Raw genomic sequence first — 16,988 nt, 5'->3', positions numbered from 1 at the left:
CTCATGTCTTTTTAATGGGCCTATATTGATCTAAGCCCAATAACGGTATAATCTGAAGTGCACAACTGAAAATGAAAATAAATCTGAGGACCAAACTGCAACATCGAGAGCATCGTTAAGGCGGTCGATCCCACAGTCCCATGGACAATGACAACCCTAATGCCACCCCTATTTATAACTCCCCCACCCTAAAATCGTTTCATTTTTACAGTATTCGCACGACGCCTAGTATTTGATTGCGAGTCTGTCTTCATCTACGGAACCGAAAACCTAGGGTTCCGTGAAATCATCGTGATTCACGTAGATCTCTTCATTGAATTCACCTGATTCTTTCTGAATTTTAAACCCAGGCTTTGTCCGTCACCTACTACTAGGTTCCTGTTTTGGTTTTTTGACAAAGCTTCTGTTCGATCTTCAAGATATGTCTCGGTGCTTTCCTTACCCACCACCGGGGTATACACTGAGCAGACCCAAAAATGAGGCCTTGATCGAATCGATTAAGGTTTGTTGAATATATGAGAACCTGATTAATGCTTGAGCATGAGTCTTCATCGATGTAAATGTTAACGGGTTTGCTGTGGGTTTCGTATGTTGGCTACAGCATCTAAGTTTCCACGAAAGAGAGATTGGATCGGTTCTTGATATCAGAGTGTTTTCTGAATGTGTTTATCCTTTAAATGTCTTCACAGTTCCGTCTAGGCTTTGTGCGTGCTTATGGACTTCAGGGCTGGGGGATAATACTAACCTGGGAAGGTGGGAACTTTTACGCAATATCTCATGGGTATTGTCGATAATATTCAAGAATCCAGATTTTTGCGGAATAACATCTAAAACTAAACCTGGAAATTAATCTTTCTTATTTACTATTTTCAAGTATTTGCTTTTTTTTTTTGGGTATGGGTTCTTAGTCATGTTGGACGATGTAGTCGCAGGCTATAATTCCAAACCGATGTTTATAATGAATTCTGGATTAATTTTTTACGCTCCAAAAACGTTTCTACAATATTATTAAATCTAAAGAATTCCGTATGCATCAAAGATGCATTATTATTCATGTTATGTATGCCAGGTCAAATAACTAACATAGTGAGGTGTTGGAGATATAATAAAGAAGTTGAGATTAATTAGAGGGGTTGGAAGTCACAGGAGATGGATGATTTTGGGAGCAAAAATTTTTGTTCAAGAAGCGGATTTTAAGTAGGATAAGCACTTTTTGAAGAAATACAGTTGAGTAATATATAAAAACATCGGTGGTGCATAAAGTGTATCTCTATATAGCCCTAGTTAGAGCCTTCCAGGGTTGATGACTAGATTCTGTAGTTAAGACAGGAAGCTTTTGATGTGATCAAGTATATTGATTTGTTTTCCTGGTTTCTGTAATAGCATGTATAGTCTAATCTTGTCAAACCACAGCAGATGGTGATTTTTGGTTGGTTGTTCATTTGGAGGAAACATTAGCTGGAAAGTTTTTGGTTCTGCAATGATGTTAGCCGTTAAACCTAGGTAAGTCTTGATAACCAGAAGAAAGCAATCTAATCTAGAAGATGCTTGATAAGCAGTTTGGTCTTCTGGTTCAATGGCACATGAAGAACGGAAATTATGGTTTTTAGAAGCTGCAGTGCTTCAAGTTTTTGTCTGGAGAATCTAGTTGGTGCAGCAGAGCTGTATGTTTTGACCCTTTCACTTGTCTTTATTGACCCGTAAGTAATATTTTTTAGCACTAAAGCCTAAAGTTGGATTAATATACTTGTACAATGATCTTAGAAAGGTGGCATGGCATTGTCATTAATGCTATTAGACAATAACCGGGATACTGGCTGTCAAAATGTTTAGGGCGATGTTTATGCAGTTTTGGTAGGATTGTTGTTGTAATTAGTTGTGTGATTGATCTTTTGTTATCGACATGCTGTTCATTTGAGAGAATAAAAGTCTTATCTGCTTCTATGTTTTAGTGATGAGAGGCAAGGTAGGATTGTCTGCTGCATTGGCACAAGTTGCTTAAAGCTTCAAATAAGTTCAAGTCTTTCTGAAGTAGAAATGTGTAATATTAAGAGTTAGTGGTTGCCTATTTTTTTTTTTTTTTCCTTCATGAGTTAATAGTTGCCTAAGTTTAAGCTTCTTTGAACAAAGCTGGTTCAGTATTAGTTTAAACAAATAGAATGAAGTGTATGAGCTCCTTGTCTTCACTCAGAATTGGTATTCTTTTGTCCAAAGTCCATTACTGATATGAGTCCTACTGTTACTTATGATGCATGATCGCATTGGGGGTTTAATTTGGTGCTGCTGGAAAATGAAAAGTATGGTGCTGTCTCTCTATTCACACTCTGGGACATGAAATGGATTTTAAGTAGGGGTGAATTGGTTAAAAAAAATGTTGTTGAGTGGCTTCTTGTTTTGGGATTATGGGGGGCATACATTGGTTTTCCTGTTACACTTCGAAAATAGTTTAGGATCTTGATTGTGTGCATAAGAATAACTCTAGATAGAACCGGTTAAAGTCGCTTGGGCTAGACTGTGTTGATTAAGACAGGTAGCTTTTGATGTGAGCAAGTCTAAAATGTCGTTGAGTGGCTTATTGTTTCCGTATTAGGGGGGCATAGACTGGTTTTCCATTTACACTTTGGAAATAGTTAAGGACCTGGATTGTGTGCAAAACAATAACTCTAGTTAGAACTGGTCAAAGTCGCTTGGGCTAGACTGTGTTGATTAAGGTAGGAAGCTTTCGATTTGAGCAAGTCTATGAATTTGGTTTTGTTGGTTCATGTAGTAGCATGTATAGTTTTTTTCTTCTCGAACCACGGCTGATATTTTGGGTGGGTTGTCCAACTAGAAGGAGAACTTTTCTGGGAATTTTTAAGGCTTGATAACCAGACAAAAAAGGGAGACTTCTAGTTGACACATGAGGAGTAGTTTGTTGCTATTTGAGAGGTATGGCGGACCATAAAGAACGGAGTATCATGGTTTTTAGGTGCTGTGGTTGTATGCTTTGACCACTTTCTCTTGTCTTCATTCAGCTTTAATCAATTGTTTTTAGTAAAACTAATGGTGGGTTAAATAAGTTGGCACATTGATTTTACAGAGTGTTGTGTTGTTATTTATCTTATTTTTGGCAGGACTATTGTTGTATTAGTTTTGTGATTGCTCTTTTTGTTTGCTGGAGTGTCCAATCATTTAAGAGATCAAATGTATGAATTATTGAGGAAAGCAGAACAGGAAAAGGTCTTTTTGCACTGGGAGCTTCAAATAAACAGTGCAAGTTACTTGTTTTTTTTTTTTTTTTTGAGTTTAGGATGAATTGGTCTAAGTTCATTATTGTTGCGACAAAGATGGGAAAGTCTTCATGAGTTCTCACTGTTCGTTTAAAGAAATAGGACAAAGTGTCTGGGATTCATGTCTTCACTCAGACATTGCTGTTCTTTGATTCTTTACATGAGTTCTATTGTTGCTTGAGATGCATGATCATCTTGGGTGGCTTAATATTGTACTGCTGAAAAATGGAAAGTAATCACGCTATGGTCTCAATTCATTTCCTGGGACGTGTAACGTTTGCTCTACCTCGGCTCAAATTCTAAAAATGTTATTTTGGTGCTCTAAAGCTCCAAAAGGAAAAGGAGAAAGCCAAGGAACAAAAGAAGGAAAAGAAACGGGAGAAGAGAGAGAAAAGGAAGGAGAGCAAAGAGAGAAGGAAACAGAATAGAGACAAGACAAATAAGAATTTGGAGAAATCTGACATTACAAAGGTTTGCTGGGATGGAAAAGGTAAGGTCCACCATTACAGTGAAGAAGCTGAAACTGAGCAGTTAGAACGAAGCAGTCTCACGGAGGACCATGGGCAGCCTATTAGTTTCCCCGTTCCCAGCTCTTCCTCCGACAGCACAGAGAACACCAACAAGAGAAAGAGGCACTCCTCGGTCTCGCCCATGGATGGCAGTCGTAGTCATGGTATATCTGCTCTCCCTATCATGAAATTTCCTGCTCCTCTCTTACACTACACTTCCTGTTTGCTTTATTTACATGATGGTTGTGTAACAGGTAAAGTTATCTTGATACGACTGCCCTCAAAGAAGCAAAATGAGTTTGATGCTTTAAAGAAAGTTGGCTCAGCGTCTTTGGAGAAAGACCTCTCTGTTCAAAGTAAAGATGATGCTGGTCTGAAAGACAGGTCGGAAAACTCTGGCTGTGCGTTCTTCCAGACAGACTTTCCTGCCCAAAGTAAAGATGATATTGGTCGGAGAAACAGGCTGGAAAACACTCACTCCACCATGAAGGGGACCAGCAACATCAAGCAAGGTATCACTCTTCGAACTAATAGTGAGCAAGTCTGTTCGACTTCTGGGCAGATTGAGGCTGTTGCTCCCGGCAAAACAGGAATAAAATCTGTGAACAAGGCAGTCCTGAAGTCTGTGCAAAAACGGGAATTGCAGTACAAAAATCTACTTGAAAAGTGGGTAGCGCCACAGCCTGAGGATGGGTGTCTTTATGCAGATGATCCAGATTCAGATTGGCTCTTCGATTGCAAGGATAAAAACAACACACATGCTAAAAAAAGGCAGAGACGTGGAAGTGAGAGCATATCCTGCTCTAGAAGTTCAACTTGGTGGCCTCACACAGAATACTTGCATGAAATTGATGTATATGCATTGCCGTTTACGGTTCCTTATTGAGTTGTATTCATGTAGCACAGTGATATTTCGCTGGTAAACCTAGACGAGTTTTAACCTTGATTGTATATCAATCAGCAGATAACATGTTAGGGTTCGGCTTATGTGCTGATCTTTTCCCCAAAGTAAATAGTGTATCTTCTTGGTTTGTGTACGATTTCTGTCACACAAAATTGTAGTATAAAGGCTGTATGACCATTTCTACTACATGTGATTTGAGTTTTGAGTAATTGATTTTCGAGATAGTTCCATGTTTACTTGAATCATTCCAGACCTGTTGCTTAGCAGACAACTGGGTGGGGGACTGCAGCAATTATATTGAGTTAGTCCTTATTCTCTCTTTTTTATTATGGCTGAATATTTTGTATCATCTTCTCGACTTATGTTGTTTATTTCTATAATGTTGGTACCTTAATAAGTTGGCAGGATTTATCAGAATCTAATTATACAAAGCCCAGGGGTGTGCATTATTCTATTATCGATCTGAAACACATCAAATTGAGATTTTAATTCACTAGCTGTTGAGACAAGTTATTTTTGTGTGTGTATATAACAAATAACTTTTTACGCATTGAAATTATTATCATAAATAAGAATCAAATAGAGAAATTAATATGTTAAATTAAAAAATAAAAAATAAAAAGGAAAGAAAAAAAATTAATCTATCAATTAATATAAATTTGAAAGTTGAATAAATTAGTTATCTGTCAATTGTAGGGTATTTTTGCCTTTACAAAGAATAGTGCAGGGATGTAATCGACACTCATTTGTGAGTGTGGGGGCCTTTTCTTTTTATATTAGTATATATACTAAATAATGAACCAAAAATTTGATTGGTTCTACCTTTTTTTTGTCTTCTAAAATTCAATAATTTGATCACTTCTGTAAAACTGACTTAATACTCTTAACTTTTCTTAAAAATAAATAAAATATATATCTTATTATAGTTTTATAAATGTACAAATATTATATTGTGAATATTAATTCTTTTTTTTTTAAGAAATTCGATTAGTTCAATACAACATTTGCCTGAATTGAAATGAATTCGATTTTTAACCAGCCGAAATGAACACCCCTCGAAGACCATTTCAAGCTAACTCAATCCGGTAGCAGGGACGGATCATATTATGGGCCTAAGCCTTTGTAAAAGGATTTTACGAAAGTGGGCCTTTGCCCAACCAATTAATTTGGAGAATTGGGCCGCGTCCAATAGTCCAATCAAAATTTGTTCAATTAATGTATTGGGCTGATGTTGTGGTGTCCCTCCCCTATCTTTGTCTGTTCCCTAAACCCTAACCCCAAAGCCCTTCTCCCTCGTACCAATTCACTGGAAGTTGCCGGATTTCTCAGTCTTCGGGAGAATCGCGCCATATCGTAACCATGACGGATTATAGTCGTCAGCGTGACTTCATGTTCTGCGAAATGTGTGGGACGATGTTGTCCTTCGATTCGCACAAGTATGCTCGATGCCCGTTGTGCAAATTCCAGAAGCGCCTCAATGGTAATCTTTTATTTTCCATTTGTCTTCAAATTTTCCATCTGCGCATTAAGCTCATTGTTGTCGTATGGTTCTCATCTCCTGCGCAACCTTCTGAAGATTTAAGTTTTAAATTACTGTTCATTATTGGTAATGGACTCCGGGAATCACCGAAATTCTTGAAAAAGTTTGCTTCTTTAAGACTTATATGGTGTTATGTAAGTATATTAACTTCAGAGTTCACTGCTTTGCCATATCTGTATGTTTCAAGGCGGAATTCTACCAGTGATATTTCTGACACCGACCGGAGGAGTCTACTGTTATTATAGTGCATCAGCTTGAGGGATGAGATTGCTGGAATTTTCTTATCTCGATGGATGGTTAGCAAATTCAATGAGAACTAAAAAAACTGATGGACTAATTTTTCTAAAGGAACTTGATCTATTTCTGGATATTAAGTGGCTATCCTGTTCGGCTTGAAGTAGAATTCCCATTAGCATTGCAGCAAATGCTAAACATGCGTTCAAATCAGATTGTTCTGTCTTATGTTTCTCTTTCATGTATTCAGTTTTTGCTGCTTTTGCTTGTTGATTGTGCGGTTTGTCTGCTATGTTTTCTCAGATATTGCTGGAAAAGAGATTCGCTATACTATCAGTGCTGAGGTATCATACTGATTACCTTTGTTGAATTTGTTCTATTATTATATTGCTAGTAAAAGGTTTACTATGCATTGAAGATTTGATGGTTTTCTGAAGATCTAACAGTGCATACTGCTCCACTCTGGCCTTAAGTATTGCTGAATTAGTGGAAGAAACATTTTACTATGTAGAAGCAAAAATCTTCTGTGAATCTATTGAAATTGTATTACATGAATTTTTCAGGACATGAGAAGGGAGCTGGGAGTGTCGTCACTCGATGACATTGAAGAAGAGAGAGAACTGAAACAAATGGTCAGAATCATTTTTGTACTAGCTCCATTCAATGCCATATGCAATTGTATTTGTTTATTGAGGCTCTCTTTGGTGCAAATAGGACTATAATGCAAAGTGTCGAGCATGCCAACACTTGGGCATGGCTTACGTTGCCAGACAGGTATTATGCTTGGCACCTTTATGGGCACATATTAAAGCTGCTTCCTGGTAACTTTTGCTTTTCTAGTGTCATGTTATTATTCTGAACAGCTCTCGTCCTCGTTTTGTTTCTTCAGATTAGATCTGCTGATGAAGGGCAGACAATCTTTTACACATGCCCTGTCTGTGCCCATAAACAAACTGAGAACTCGTAGGGTTGCTGGGCCTTTTTGTATGTACAGGCGATGCATATCATTCTCCACAAGTGAGAAGAAAGGTGTCTGAGTTTTGCTGCACATTTGTGTATCCATTACGATATCTTGTTGGCCATAGATTTATATAAGAATCAAAAGACCATATAATACCCAACCATGCTTGAGAGTGTTCTTCAAAGTTACCCATTTTCTTCAGTTGTAGTGTTTTCTTTCTTTACCTACAATGGTTAACCTTTGAAATGACTACATTGTTGTTCGTTGTTTTCCCATTGAGTCCCGCTATATATAACACCAGCTATGCAATTTATCCTGCGGCAATAGGCCCCGCGTTGTACGTTTTATTTGCGATCCTAAGGTTTTCAAGTAAACATAACAAGTAGCAATGTAAATTACTGTTGCCCCATTTGTTGCAAGGGGAATTGGTATGTCAAATAGTTGAAATACAGACAAGAAAGAATTGATACATAAGAAATTAAAATATTAATATAGCTTTTTATTATAACAAGCCACATCATTATGCCGCAACCTTTCCCACCAAAAAAAAAAAAAAAAAAAAAGAGGGTGGTGATCGCGAAATTACACTTACCAGTACAAAAACTAACCAAAGCAAAGAGCAAGAGAAACAGAAAATGAGAAATAGGTGGTGCATGGAAGAGAATAACACGAGTGGGGGAAGATTGAGCGCCACTTGTTGCAACTGATCCTACCCACAACGTGGAAGGTTAGTTATGTTCGCTGGAGACAAAGAAGTCGCCGGAGATTGTCAGTGGCTCCATTCCCTATTCTGGCAGCCTCAGCATCGCAGCTGAGGTTTCGGCCTCAAAGAAAAAGTGGGCAAAGGCAGGCTACTTGGTGGCGGAGAGATTATAAACACTCCAGAACCGAGACGCCCTAAACTCTCAGTGATGATGCTCGTACCAGTATCAGATGTACCATATTTACTACCCATTGAGTCAGAAGGAAAAACTTCCGGAACATTCTTCGGTGAATCTTTCGGGTCGTATCCCAAAGGATTAGTCGACGACGAAGTCATACCATAAGCATGAGAAGATCTTTTAGGTGACTTTTTCTCTTGTATTTTGGTGGGAGATTTTGATTTCTTGAGTTTAGGGGGGGTGGTTCTATCACTGTTTCTACTGGGAGGAGGACAAGAAGGGCCTCGGATGGAGTTGCTGCGGCGGTGATGGGCGGCGGGACGAGGAAGAAGAGGTGGAGGTGGTAGAAGGCCGATTGAGTGGATATTTGAGGGGAAAACGTTCTCAAAGGGTCTTGAAATGAAGGATTGGTGGATTATGGAGGGGTTTGTGATCATCATATAATGAGATTGGGAGGGAGAGAGTGGATGATCTACCGACCCATGCAATACAACTGCCTTCATCATCAAAGTTTCTTTCAGATGAAGATCTCAAGAAGAAAAACAAGAAATTAAGATCTCACATAATGATTATTTACTCTTAACAGATATATGAGTGTAGCCTCGGATTCCTAAACCCAGAGGCGTTTGGATTCAGTATTTAACTAACTAGCTTGGGAGCAACAATCTTGAATCTCTCTACCATGCTTTAAATAGGAGAACAACCTCAAAAATTATTCACGTCCGAGTTGGACAACTAATAGAAAAGATCTTAATATATACATATATATATATATATAATTAAACTCTATCTCCTGCAACAAATAGATAGACTATTACGAGTATGACTTATACCTATGATCCCTGTCATGTATATATGAAAAATTCTAATCTAGACGGGTTTGGTCGAATCTGATCTAATTATAAGATAAGTGCAAAATATTTATAGTGTAATTATGTATGTTTTAAGAAAAATAATCGATTATATAATAAGTGTATCTATAAAAACTTAGAAATCGACCAAACCTAATTTAGATAAAAAAATTCCTCCATCTACACTCCACTTTTAGGTGTATTTTAATATTTTGGTTCCCCTATAAATATATATATAGTTATATTTTTCATCCTAATTGAGGAACAACAGTGGGCGGTGGGGTGGAGGAAGAATTCTGAGTCCTGACTCCTAATATTAAACGGTGTTGAAGGGCGGCGACCGCCAGAACGATTGAAACCATTGGATTGGATTATGGTGTTTTCACAAATATCCTGCCGATGCTGACCCTTCTTCTTCCTCTCGCCTCCTAATATTTTATTTCTTCTATTTTAGAAATTAGGTTTTTATCATTTATTCCATGAGTACATAAATCTCAAGCATGTTATTATATATATACAAAAAAAATTTACTCAAATTAGATATGATCAAATCAAAATCAGTTATATAATAAGTATGATATATTTTTTATGTGATTGTTCACCCTCTTAAATTATTCATCAATAACACGACAAATATATTATATTTGTCAATTAGTTCAAATTTAGTCATACTCGACGAGGGTTAGAATTTCTCACAAAAAAAAAAAAAAAAAAAGATGATATATCTTGTCTCTCTCTTTGTGTTACTATATAGATATATATCAGGACGCGACATATATATTTTGTGGGTTTTCAGATTTAATCAAGAAAGAAAAAAAAAAAAACACACACACACACACAAAGTAAAATATCTAAAATGTGAAGCTTAAAATGACATGAGTTAGAGTGAGGAAAGCATTAGTCCTTATTGTTTTTCTTACTGAAACGTAAGCGTAGAGAGAACAGTGGCATGCATAGGAATAAATACGTGTGTATATGGCTGTTTTTAGTGACAAAAAACGTAAGAATCTTACATTATATTATATGTGTAATAAACTTACATGATGCTCCCTCATTTTAAATGAACTTACATGCAAATTATATGATTAAGATGCGTTAAATTCGTTTAGGTATCAATACTATTGGACAAAGACGGGGCATGTCGTTTTCTCTGTAAGGCAGAGCGTCAAGACACATGTATGATATATCTATTACCACTAGATTCTGGTGGTCGTATCCTCGATATGTATATAATATATCATTTTTTATATTTTAAAATATATATAAATATATTAATTGAACAGTCGAGTTAATATAAAATTTAAAAAGTGAAATAAATTAATTTTCTTATTAGTTGAATTGTAAGTTTTTAGATCACAAAAATTGGTGTTTATAGAACTTCTTTTCTTTGTAATAGTCTAAATTAGGGATAATTACGCTTATCTTCTCTGAAATTTGGTGTAATTACACGTAAATCGCCTATGGTTTGAGAAATTACATTTAACACCCTTGAGCTTTGCTTCTGTCTTACAAATAAATCCCTACGCTAGTGAAAATTCACCGAATTTGCTCATATTAACAAAAAAAAAAAAAATAGAAAAAAATCTATATTAACTTATTACTAACTTATTATAGGTCAAATAAATATTTTTATGATCAAATAATCCTCACACATCTTCATATTTTAATGCATGTGAGGAAATATATTTTCTCTATCATAAAGGTAGTTTAGTCTAACAAAATATTTGACTTGTAATAAGTCATCAGTCAATCAATGATAAATATAAATTTTCATTCAATTTTTTTGTTAATATCAACAAATTCAGTTAATTTTGACTAACGAATAACTTATTTATTAGAAGAAAATAAAAATCAGGAATATTAAAAGTAATTTTTTAAATTATATATATAATCACAGCAAATCTTAAAGGAGATATTGTGCTATGTGTTGAGAAATAGTGTCTAGAGCCCAAGTAAACAAGATGGGCGTATGAGCCTCTTTTGAAACGAGCTCGTTTTCTCGTAATTGTCGGTCTTGATTTGGGCTTCATTCCAGTTTGCTTCTTGCAAGATACTTTGAGGTTTTGTTTCACCAAATTGAGCATGTAATTAATCATTTGCGATTTCACACATACTTCCCAGTCCCACCACTAACGTTTTAACCATGTCAATGTTGATTAGTACTGAAAACGTGGTCACCACCTTATTTAGTTTTGAAATTGGCCCACAGAATATTTTAATATAAATTAAAGTGGGTGGCATGCAAGTAATCTTATATGATGGGTAAATTATATTTATGATGTAATTAATTTATAATTAAGTATGAATGAACTGAATTATTTATAGTTAAATCAAATTGAATTTAGTTAAATCTAAATTAATTATATGATAATTGTTGTATAATTATAATGTTATTTGTATATAATTTAAAAAAATGATTTCAAATCATTGATTGTGGAGGCCCTGGTTATGCAAAGAATCATAGGGAGAGTGCCCCAATTTGGGAAATAGATTGGGAAATGCGAAAGCATAGGGATATCATTGTACGTTACCCGGTTTGCAAATATACGGACGGGGCGCGGGCGCTTGAATAGTTAAGAAAAGCCGTTATGTGTGGATCAAACTGAGGTCGTTAATTGCAAAGAGTGGCCTGGCCAAGCATTTACCTTTCTTTTATTGCTTTCCTCCTCATAAAGGGACCTTACATTCTCTCCCATTCTATTTGTTGTTACTTTCGTTTCTCCATCTCCTGTTCTTGATTTCAGATTTATAGTTTTCTCCGACGTAGTAAATCACTTGTATGTTGTTAAGAAATACCATTCTTGGTGTAAAGTTTTTTGGGCTGCACGATTCTTGAATTTGAGTGCCTTTTCCCCTCTAATCAAGTTTTTGGACTTTCTCTTTTTTTTTTTTTTGCTAAAGATTGAAACTTGAGGGCCTTGTTCTTTTCTTCTTTGTTCTCTATCTTTCTCCTTGTCTTTTCTCTTATTCTCCGAACTGTCGCGATTCTTGATTTGCAAGAAGGTTAGAGATGGGATTCATAAGCACAATCATGGGTCTTTTCGGGTTTGGGATGGGGTTTGGTTTTGGGCTTGTGGTTGGATACTTTATGTTCATCTACTTTCAGCCAACTGAAGTGGAGGTTAGCCATGTCTCTTTTCTGTTCTCTCTATGTTTTTCATGTTTCATGTACTTACGATCACGTTTGGTTTCTTGAAGAAAAATTTGTATCCCATTGTTTCTTTTATTTCTAGTGGTCGTTTGTTGTTGCACTGCCACAGTGATTGACTTCTGATATTTGTCTTATTACCTCTACTACTGACTAAGGTGGCAGTTGATGACATCGCAATTCATTGATGCATGTTAGAAGGAACCTTAGTGTGTGTGTGTTGTCTGTTCATGCAAGGAAGTGTTTATCCTCAATTTTGGATCTCGTTTGATATTGTATTGATGTGTATAAAGTCCATGCATAGTTTAGCAGCGGACAAAGAGGAGAAAATTTTCAACAAGTGCAGTATATCAAATAACCAAATAACAGACTTGTACGAATTTAGGGAAAAGGGCAGACACACGAGAGACACCCTAGTGTCTTTTGGAGGATTTACCTTGAATGCAAATCATATGTACAAGGTCTTAAATGCTAAACATATCACGGGGTTGCACATGTGATAGACATGTATTTCCTTTATTTACATAAAATAAGATGAGTCTTTGTTCATTGGTTGGGTATATACTGTCTGCAGGATCCTGAACTTCGTCCATTAGTAGAGCAAACTACTGAAGGTCTTCAAAAGCTGATTCCAGAAATACCCATTTGGATTAAAAATCCAGATTATGATCGGGTGAGCTTCTTTTCAGTCTTGATTTTTCCAGAATTTTGACAAGCCAAATTTGAATCTTCATCCTAGCATCAGTTTAAAGCTTCTGAATATATTTCCCTGCAGCTTGATTGGCTGAACAAATTCTTAGAATATATGTGGCCTTATTTAGATAAGGTACGATTCATATGATGTTTTCGCTGTTATTTTGCGCTCTTTATCAAATGTTGACATTCTAAGGTTCTCAGGCAATATGCAAGATGGCAAAGAAAATTGCAGAGCCCATTATAGCTGAGGAAATTCCAAAATACAAAATTGAATCAGTAGAATTTGAAACACTAACTTTGGGCAGCCTACCGCCTACTTTTCAAGGTCTAGCTACTATTTTTTTTTTCTTCCTTTGCACATAAACCCTCATTTAATTTTCCAAAAAATGACTATCTCAACTATAAAAGGAAATTGGCTAAATTATTATGTGCTTTTCGTTTATTTTAGTTTCACTGATTATATTTACGTGACACAACCGTATCGTGTATCTTTGTGTATTTCTTGAAATATACAAGAGTCATAGGCTTCAGTTATTTTGTCATGTAATCTATTCCGGGTTTGCATCCATTTGCAGTCACACATGTAATGATTTCTTATTTTGCTTTCGGAACAGGAATATTGTTTGAGCAGAGGCATGTAATGATTTCTTATTTTGCTTTTAGGATAGAATTAGTGTTAGATCACCTCTGCTCGCACGCAAAGAACTCGGACAACGGTTGTTGTGGTTGCTATTGCTCTTTATGTTGACAACTTTCTGGAATGCAGCCACTATTTTCCTGTTTTTCCACTTGTTCAGTTCTCTTAAATCAGTAGTTTATCTTTGTCACCCTGTCCATTGCTAAAAATATGGATGTTCAAGCTCTCCTTTTTCAGTTTGTTACTTTTTCCATGAAAGGAAAGATATTAATTTTTTGCACACTGAAACTCCCGTGTCTTTTGCTTCTCCCGCTACATAACTCTGGCTGTTATCATAAAATCTACCGTATCTGACCAGGAATGAAAGTATACAACACCGAGGAAAAGGAATTGATAATGGAACTAGGCTTGAAGTGGGCAGCTAATCCAAACATCCTCGTTGCTGTCAAGGCATTTGGGCTGAGAGCTACTGTACAGGTAATAAGCCATGGGAATTATGTACATTTTTCTCATGTATTTTCGCTCATAACAGTTACATGTTTAACACTCGAAAATATCCATTTATTTCAGGTGCTTGACTTGCAAGTATTTGCCCTTCCACGCATTACATTGAAGCCTCTGGTTCCAGTGTTTCCTTGTTTTGCAAATATACATGTTTCTCTAATGGAGAAGGTGCGGATTGACAGGTTTACTTCCATTCGTGATAATTCTCTTGGAAATTACTAATGTTCAATATCTTAGTTCCATATCCTTTAATTCTGTCTGCAGCCTCATGTTGACTTTGGAGTAAAGCTGCTAGGTTGCGATGCTATGTCCATTCCTGGAGTATACAGAATTGTACAGGTATAGTTCAATATTTTGAGCTTTGACCTCATTAATCATCAGAAGTTCATTTGTAACCTATAGTTTCAATTATTAGATTTCACGCTTCTTCAGGAACTTATCAAAGATCAGGTTGCAAATATGTATTTATGGCCTAAAAGACTTGAAGTTCAAATAATGGATCCTGCGACGTAAGTTCATGTGTACTTTTGCAATTCTTATATCTTTACTCCGATTTCTAATATCCTTCTGCATTGGTAATCAACAGAGCAATGCAGAAACCACGTGGGCTCCTCAATGTAAAGGTTATCCGAGCGATGAAACTCAAGAAAAAAGACCTTTTAGGGGCATCCGACCCTTATGTGAAGCTAACACTCAGTGATGACAAAGTTCAAACCAAAAAAACAACTGTCAAGATGAAAAACTTGAACCCTGAGTGGGATGAAGAATTTAGTCTCGCGATTAGGGACCCAGAAACTCAAATTTTAACACTAACGGTCTACGACTGGGATGAGGTACTTGACAATCATCAGTATGAGTGGGGATAAGGAAGCTTTGTTATTATTTGTCCCAATCCTTCCCCTGTATTTCTCGGTATTTCTCAGGTTTATTTCATTTGTTTAGGTTGGATCACATGACAAGATGGGCTTGTGTGTAGTCCCGCTAAAAGACCTCACTCCGGAGGAGCCAAAAACTCTTACTCTCGAACTTCTTAAAACTTTAGATCCCAACGACGTTCAGAACGAAAAGTCGCGAGGGCAGATTGTAGTTGAAGTCAATTACAAACCTTTTAAGGATGATGAGATTCCAAATTTTGAACAGACAGGTGAAGTGGAGAAAGCACCTGAAGGAACGCCAGAGACTGGTGGTTTGCTTGTCATTATAATCCATGAAGCTCAAGATGTGGAAGGGAAGTACCACACAAATCCATCTGTACGTCTACACTTTAGAGGGGAGGAGAGGAAAACTAAGGTAATCTCTAGTATTAGAAATCAAGATTTGGTTTAAGATTTGCAACTTTTCATTCAAAAATTTATTGCCAGTGATGGAAAAGTTTCATTCACATACTCGTTTCTATAAGGTAAAAGTGAACTGAGCTCAGCCACCACCTGCTAGAATAGAGATACAACGGAATAGTTGTCACTTTCTTGCAAAACCTGTGATGGATGACTAAATTCTATAGGTCTTTGATTGTTGATTATTTACATTTCACTTGCGCATTTGGCAGACTGTGAAGAAAAACAGAGATCCAAGATGGGAAGAGGAGTTTCAGTTTGTGCTGGAAGAGCCACCTACCAACGACAGAGTTCATGTGGAAGTCAGGAGTAGTTCAAAAAAATTGGGTCTACGGCACCCCAAGGTACACACATATGCCCACTACTACCACTTAACCTCATTTCCTGTCAGTAAGTTCATTTCTTGAGTAACTTGCTCACCCCGACAAACTTAAGAATCAAAAACGGAATCCAGTTATCCTTGACGTTTGAAGTATTTCCTCTGTCATTATGCGCACCAATGCAAACACTTATTTGATCAACAATTCATCAACTGACCAAATCTCAAACTTGTTTTTTTCCTAGGAAACTCTTGGTTACGTGGACATAAACCTAGCGGACGTTGTCCACAACAAGCGTATCAACGAGAGGTACCACCTTATCGACTCAAAGAATGGTACAATTCAGATTGAGATGCAATGGAGAACCGCAACTTGACGGTCTAACACAACTTTACTGTCCCAACAAATATTAGTTTCTTGAATAATGATTAGGGTGGTGATTGGATAGCCATGGGAATCCATGGTTTTTGTTGTAGTTTCTTCACAGGACGTAGTGTCGATCATCCAAATTTTAGGTTGCACATCATTCCTTTAGATTCTAGTTTTAGCTGTGAAATTCACTCCACACAACACCTGTAATAGGGAATCTGAATCTGTTCTCTTCTCATAGTGGGGAATATGTGCTGCTCCTGCCACAACCTGAGGCTTTGGAATTCAGCTGGATAATCTAACTTGTGAGGAGTCATTTTTGTTTGCCAAAAGGTACTTGAATTTCTGGGATTCAAAAGGGCAGAAAAAAAGCTCCTTTATCAAACAGTTGAAAGCATTCTTGGAAAGTCCTTTTGTAAAGGTGCTAATATTTGGAATCATTAAATTGGGACACGCTGTTATGCTATTCTTTTTTCATTATTCAATCATAGATTTTGTACCGTATTATCAATCAACAATTAAGTGTCTGTCTTTGACCCTCTAATTCAACATATCAAACCTGACTTTCGAGTGTAGACGCAACATTGTTTGGCCATTTTTTATTAATTACTTTTTAAATTAAATTTTATTAAAATTACTTTGTGATAAATTTATAGTTTGTAACTTCCAATACCATTATATTTGTCCACCTCCAAATTTGGGCCTTATACATTTTTATATGTCAATCCAAAATAAATATAAGTTTCTTTCTTTTATTTTAGATGAGCTGAATTTGGTTGAAATTTTATTTAAATTTAGCCATTCGTAGAAGATTGATCCATGTCAAAATTC

General features: G+C 36.4%; 3 protein-coding genes and 1 pseudogene across 3 annotated transcripts; 3 read left to right on the top strand and 1 right to left on the bottom strand.

The window, feature by feature from the left end:
• The first annotated feature begins 162 nt into the window (after positions 1 to 162).
• Positions 163 to 4,891, top strand: LOC105159585 (uncharacterized). The gene is made up of 3 exons (XM_011076696.3): positions 163 to 502; positions 3,597 to 3,942; positions 4,033 to 4,891. Exons 1-3 carry the CDS (start codon positions 422 to 424, stop codon positions 4,662 to 4,664), a joined length of 1,059 nt encoding a protein of 352 aa, XP_011074998.2. The 5' UTR covers positions 163 to 421; the 3' UTR covers positions 4,665 to 4,891.
• A 1,032-nt stretch (positions 4,892 to 5,923) lies between these two features.
• On the top strand, positions 5,924 to 7,692 carry LOC105159355 (uncharacterized). Its single transcript, XM_011076394.3, has 5 exons — positions 5,924 to 6,162; positions 6,760 to 6,800; positions 7,020 to 7,088; positions 7,171 to 7,230; positions 7,346 to 7,692. The coding sequence occupies exons 1-5, from the start codon at positions 6,042 to 6,044 to the stop codon at positions 7,421 to 7,423; spliced, it is 369 nt and encodes a 122-aa protein (XP_011074696.1). The 5' UTR covers positions 5,924 to 6,041; the 3' UTR covers positions 7,424 to 7,692.
• Positions 7,693 to 7,895: 203 nt separating this feature from the next.
• LOC148788883 (uncharacterized) lies at positions 7,896 to 9,107 on the bottom strand (annotated as a pseudogene).
• Positions 9,108 to 11,652: 2,545 nt separating this feature from the next.
• On the top strand, positions 11,653 to 16,701 carry LOC105159354 (synaptotagmin-2). Its single transcript, XM_011076392.3, has 12 exons — positions 11,653 to 12,270; positions 12,872 to 12,970; positions 13,073 to 13,123; positions 13,195 to 13,318; positions 13,989 to 14,107; positions 14,201 to 14,302; positions 14,399 to 14,473; positions 14,567 to 14,643; positions 14,721 to 14,967; positions 15,077 to 15,424; positions 15,681 to 15,812; positions 16,033 to 16,701. Exons 1-12 carry the CDS (start codon positions 12,160 to 12,162, stop codon positions 16,162 to 16,164), a joined length of 1,617 nt encoding a protein of 538 aa, XP_011074694.1. The 5' UTR covers positions 11,653 to 12,159; the 3' UTR covers positions 16,165 to 16,701.
• Positions 16,702 to 16,988: the final 287 nt, after the last annotated feature.

The sequence above is a fragment of the Sesamum indicum genome, linkage group LG3, assembly GCF_026168435.1.
Source record: "Sesamum indicum cultivar Baizhima isolate 11 linkage group LG3, ASM2616843v1, whole genome shotgun sequence".
NCBI lineage: Eukaryota > Viridiplantae > Streptophyta > Magnoliopsida > Lamiales > Pedaliaceae > Sesamum > Sesamum indicum.
This window is presented reverse-complemented; position numbering and strand designations above follow the sequence as displayed.

Coding starts and splice junctions, on each gene's coding strand:
- LOC105159585 (XM_011076696.3), top strand. CDS start 422: ATGTCTCGGTGCTTTCCTTACCCACCACCGGGGTATACACTGAGCAGA. Junction 503..3,596: donor CCTTGATCGAATCGATTAAG/GTTTGTTGAATA, acceptor GGTGCTCTAAAG/CTCCAAAAGGAAAAGGAGAA. Junction 3,943..4,032: donor GGATGGCAGTCGTAGTCATG/GTATATCTGCTC, acceptor GTTGTGTAACAG/GTAAAGTTATCTTGATACGA.
- LOC105159355 (XM_011076394.3), top strand. CDS start 6,042: ATGACGGATTATAGTCGTCAGCGTGACTTCATGTTCTGCGAAATGTGT. Junction 6,801..7,019: donor GCTATACTATCAGTGCTGAG/GTATCATACTGA, acceptor TGAATTTTTCAG/GACATGAGAAGGGAGCTGGG. Junction 7,231..7,345: donor TGGCTTACGTTGCCAGACAG/GTATTATGCTTG, acceptor TTGTTTCTTCAG/ATTAGATCTGCTGATGAAGG.
- LOC105159354 (XM_011076392.3), top strand. CDS start 12,160: ATGGGATTCATAAGCACAATCATGGGTCTTTTCGGGTTTGGGATGGGG. Junction 14,108..14,200: donor GGCTGAGAGCTACTGTACAG/GTAATAAGCCAT, acceptor CATTTATTTCAG/GTGCTTGACTTGCAAGTATT. Junction 15,425..15,680: donor GGGAGGAGAGGAAAACTAAG/GTAATCTCTAGT, acceptor CGCATTTGGCAG/ACTGTGAAGAAAAACAGAGA.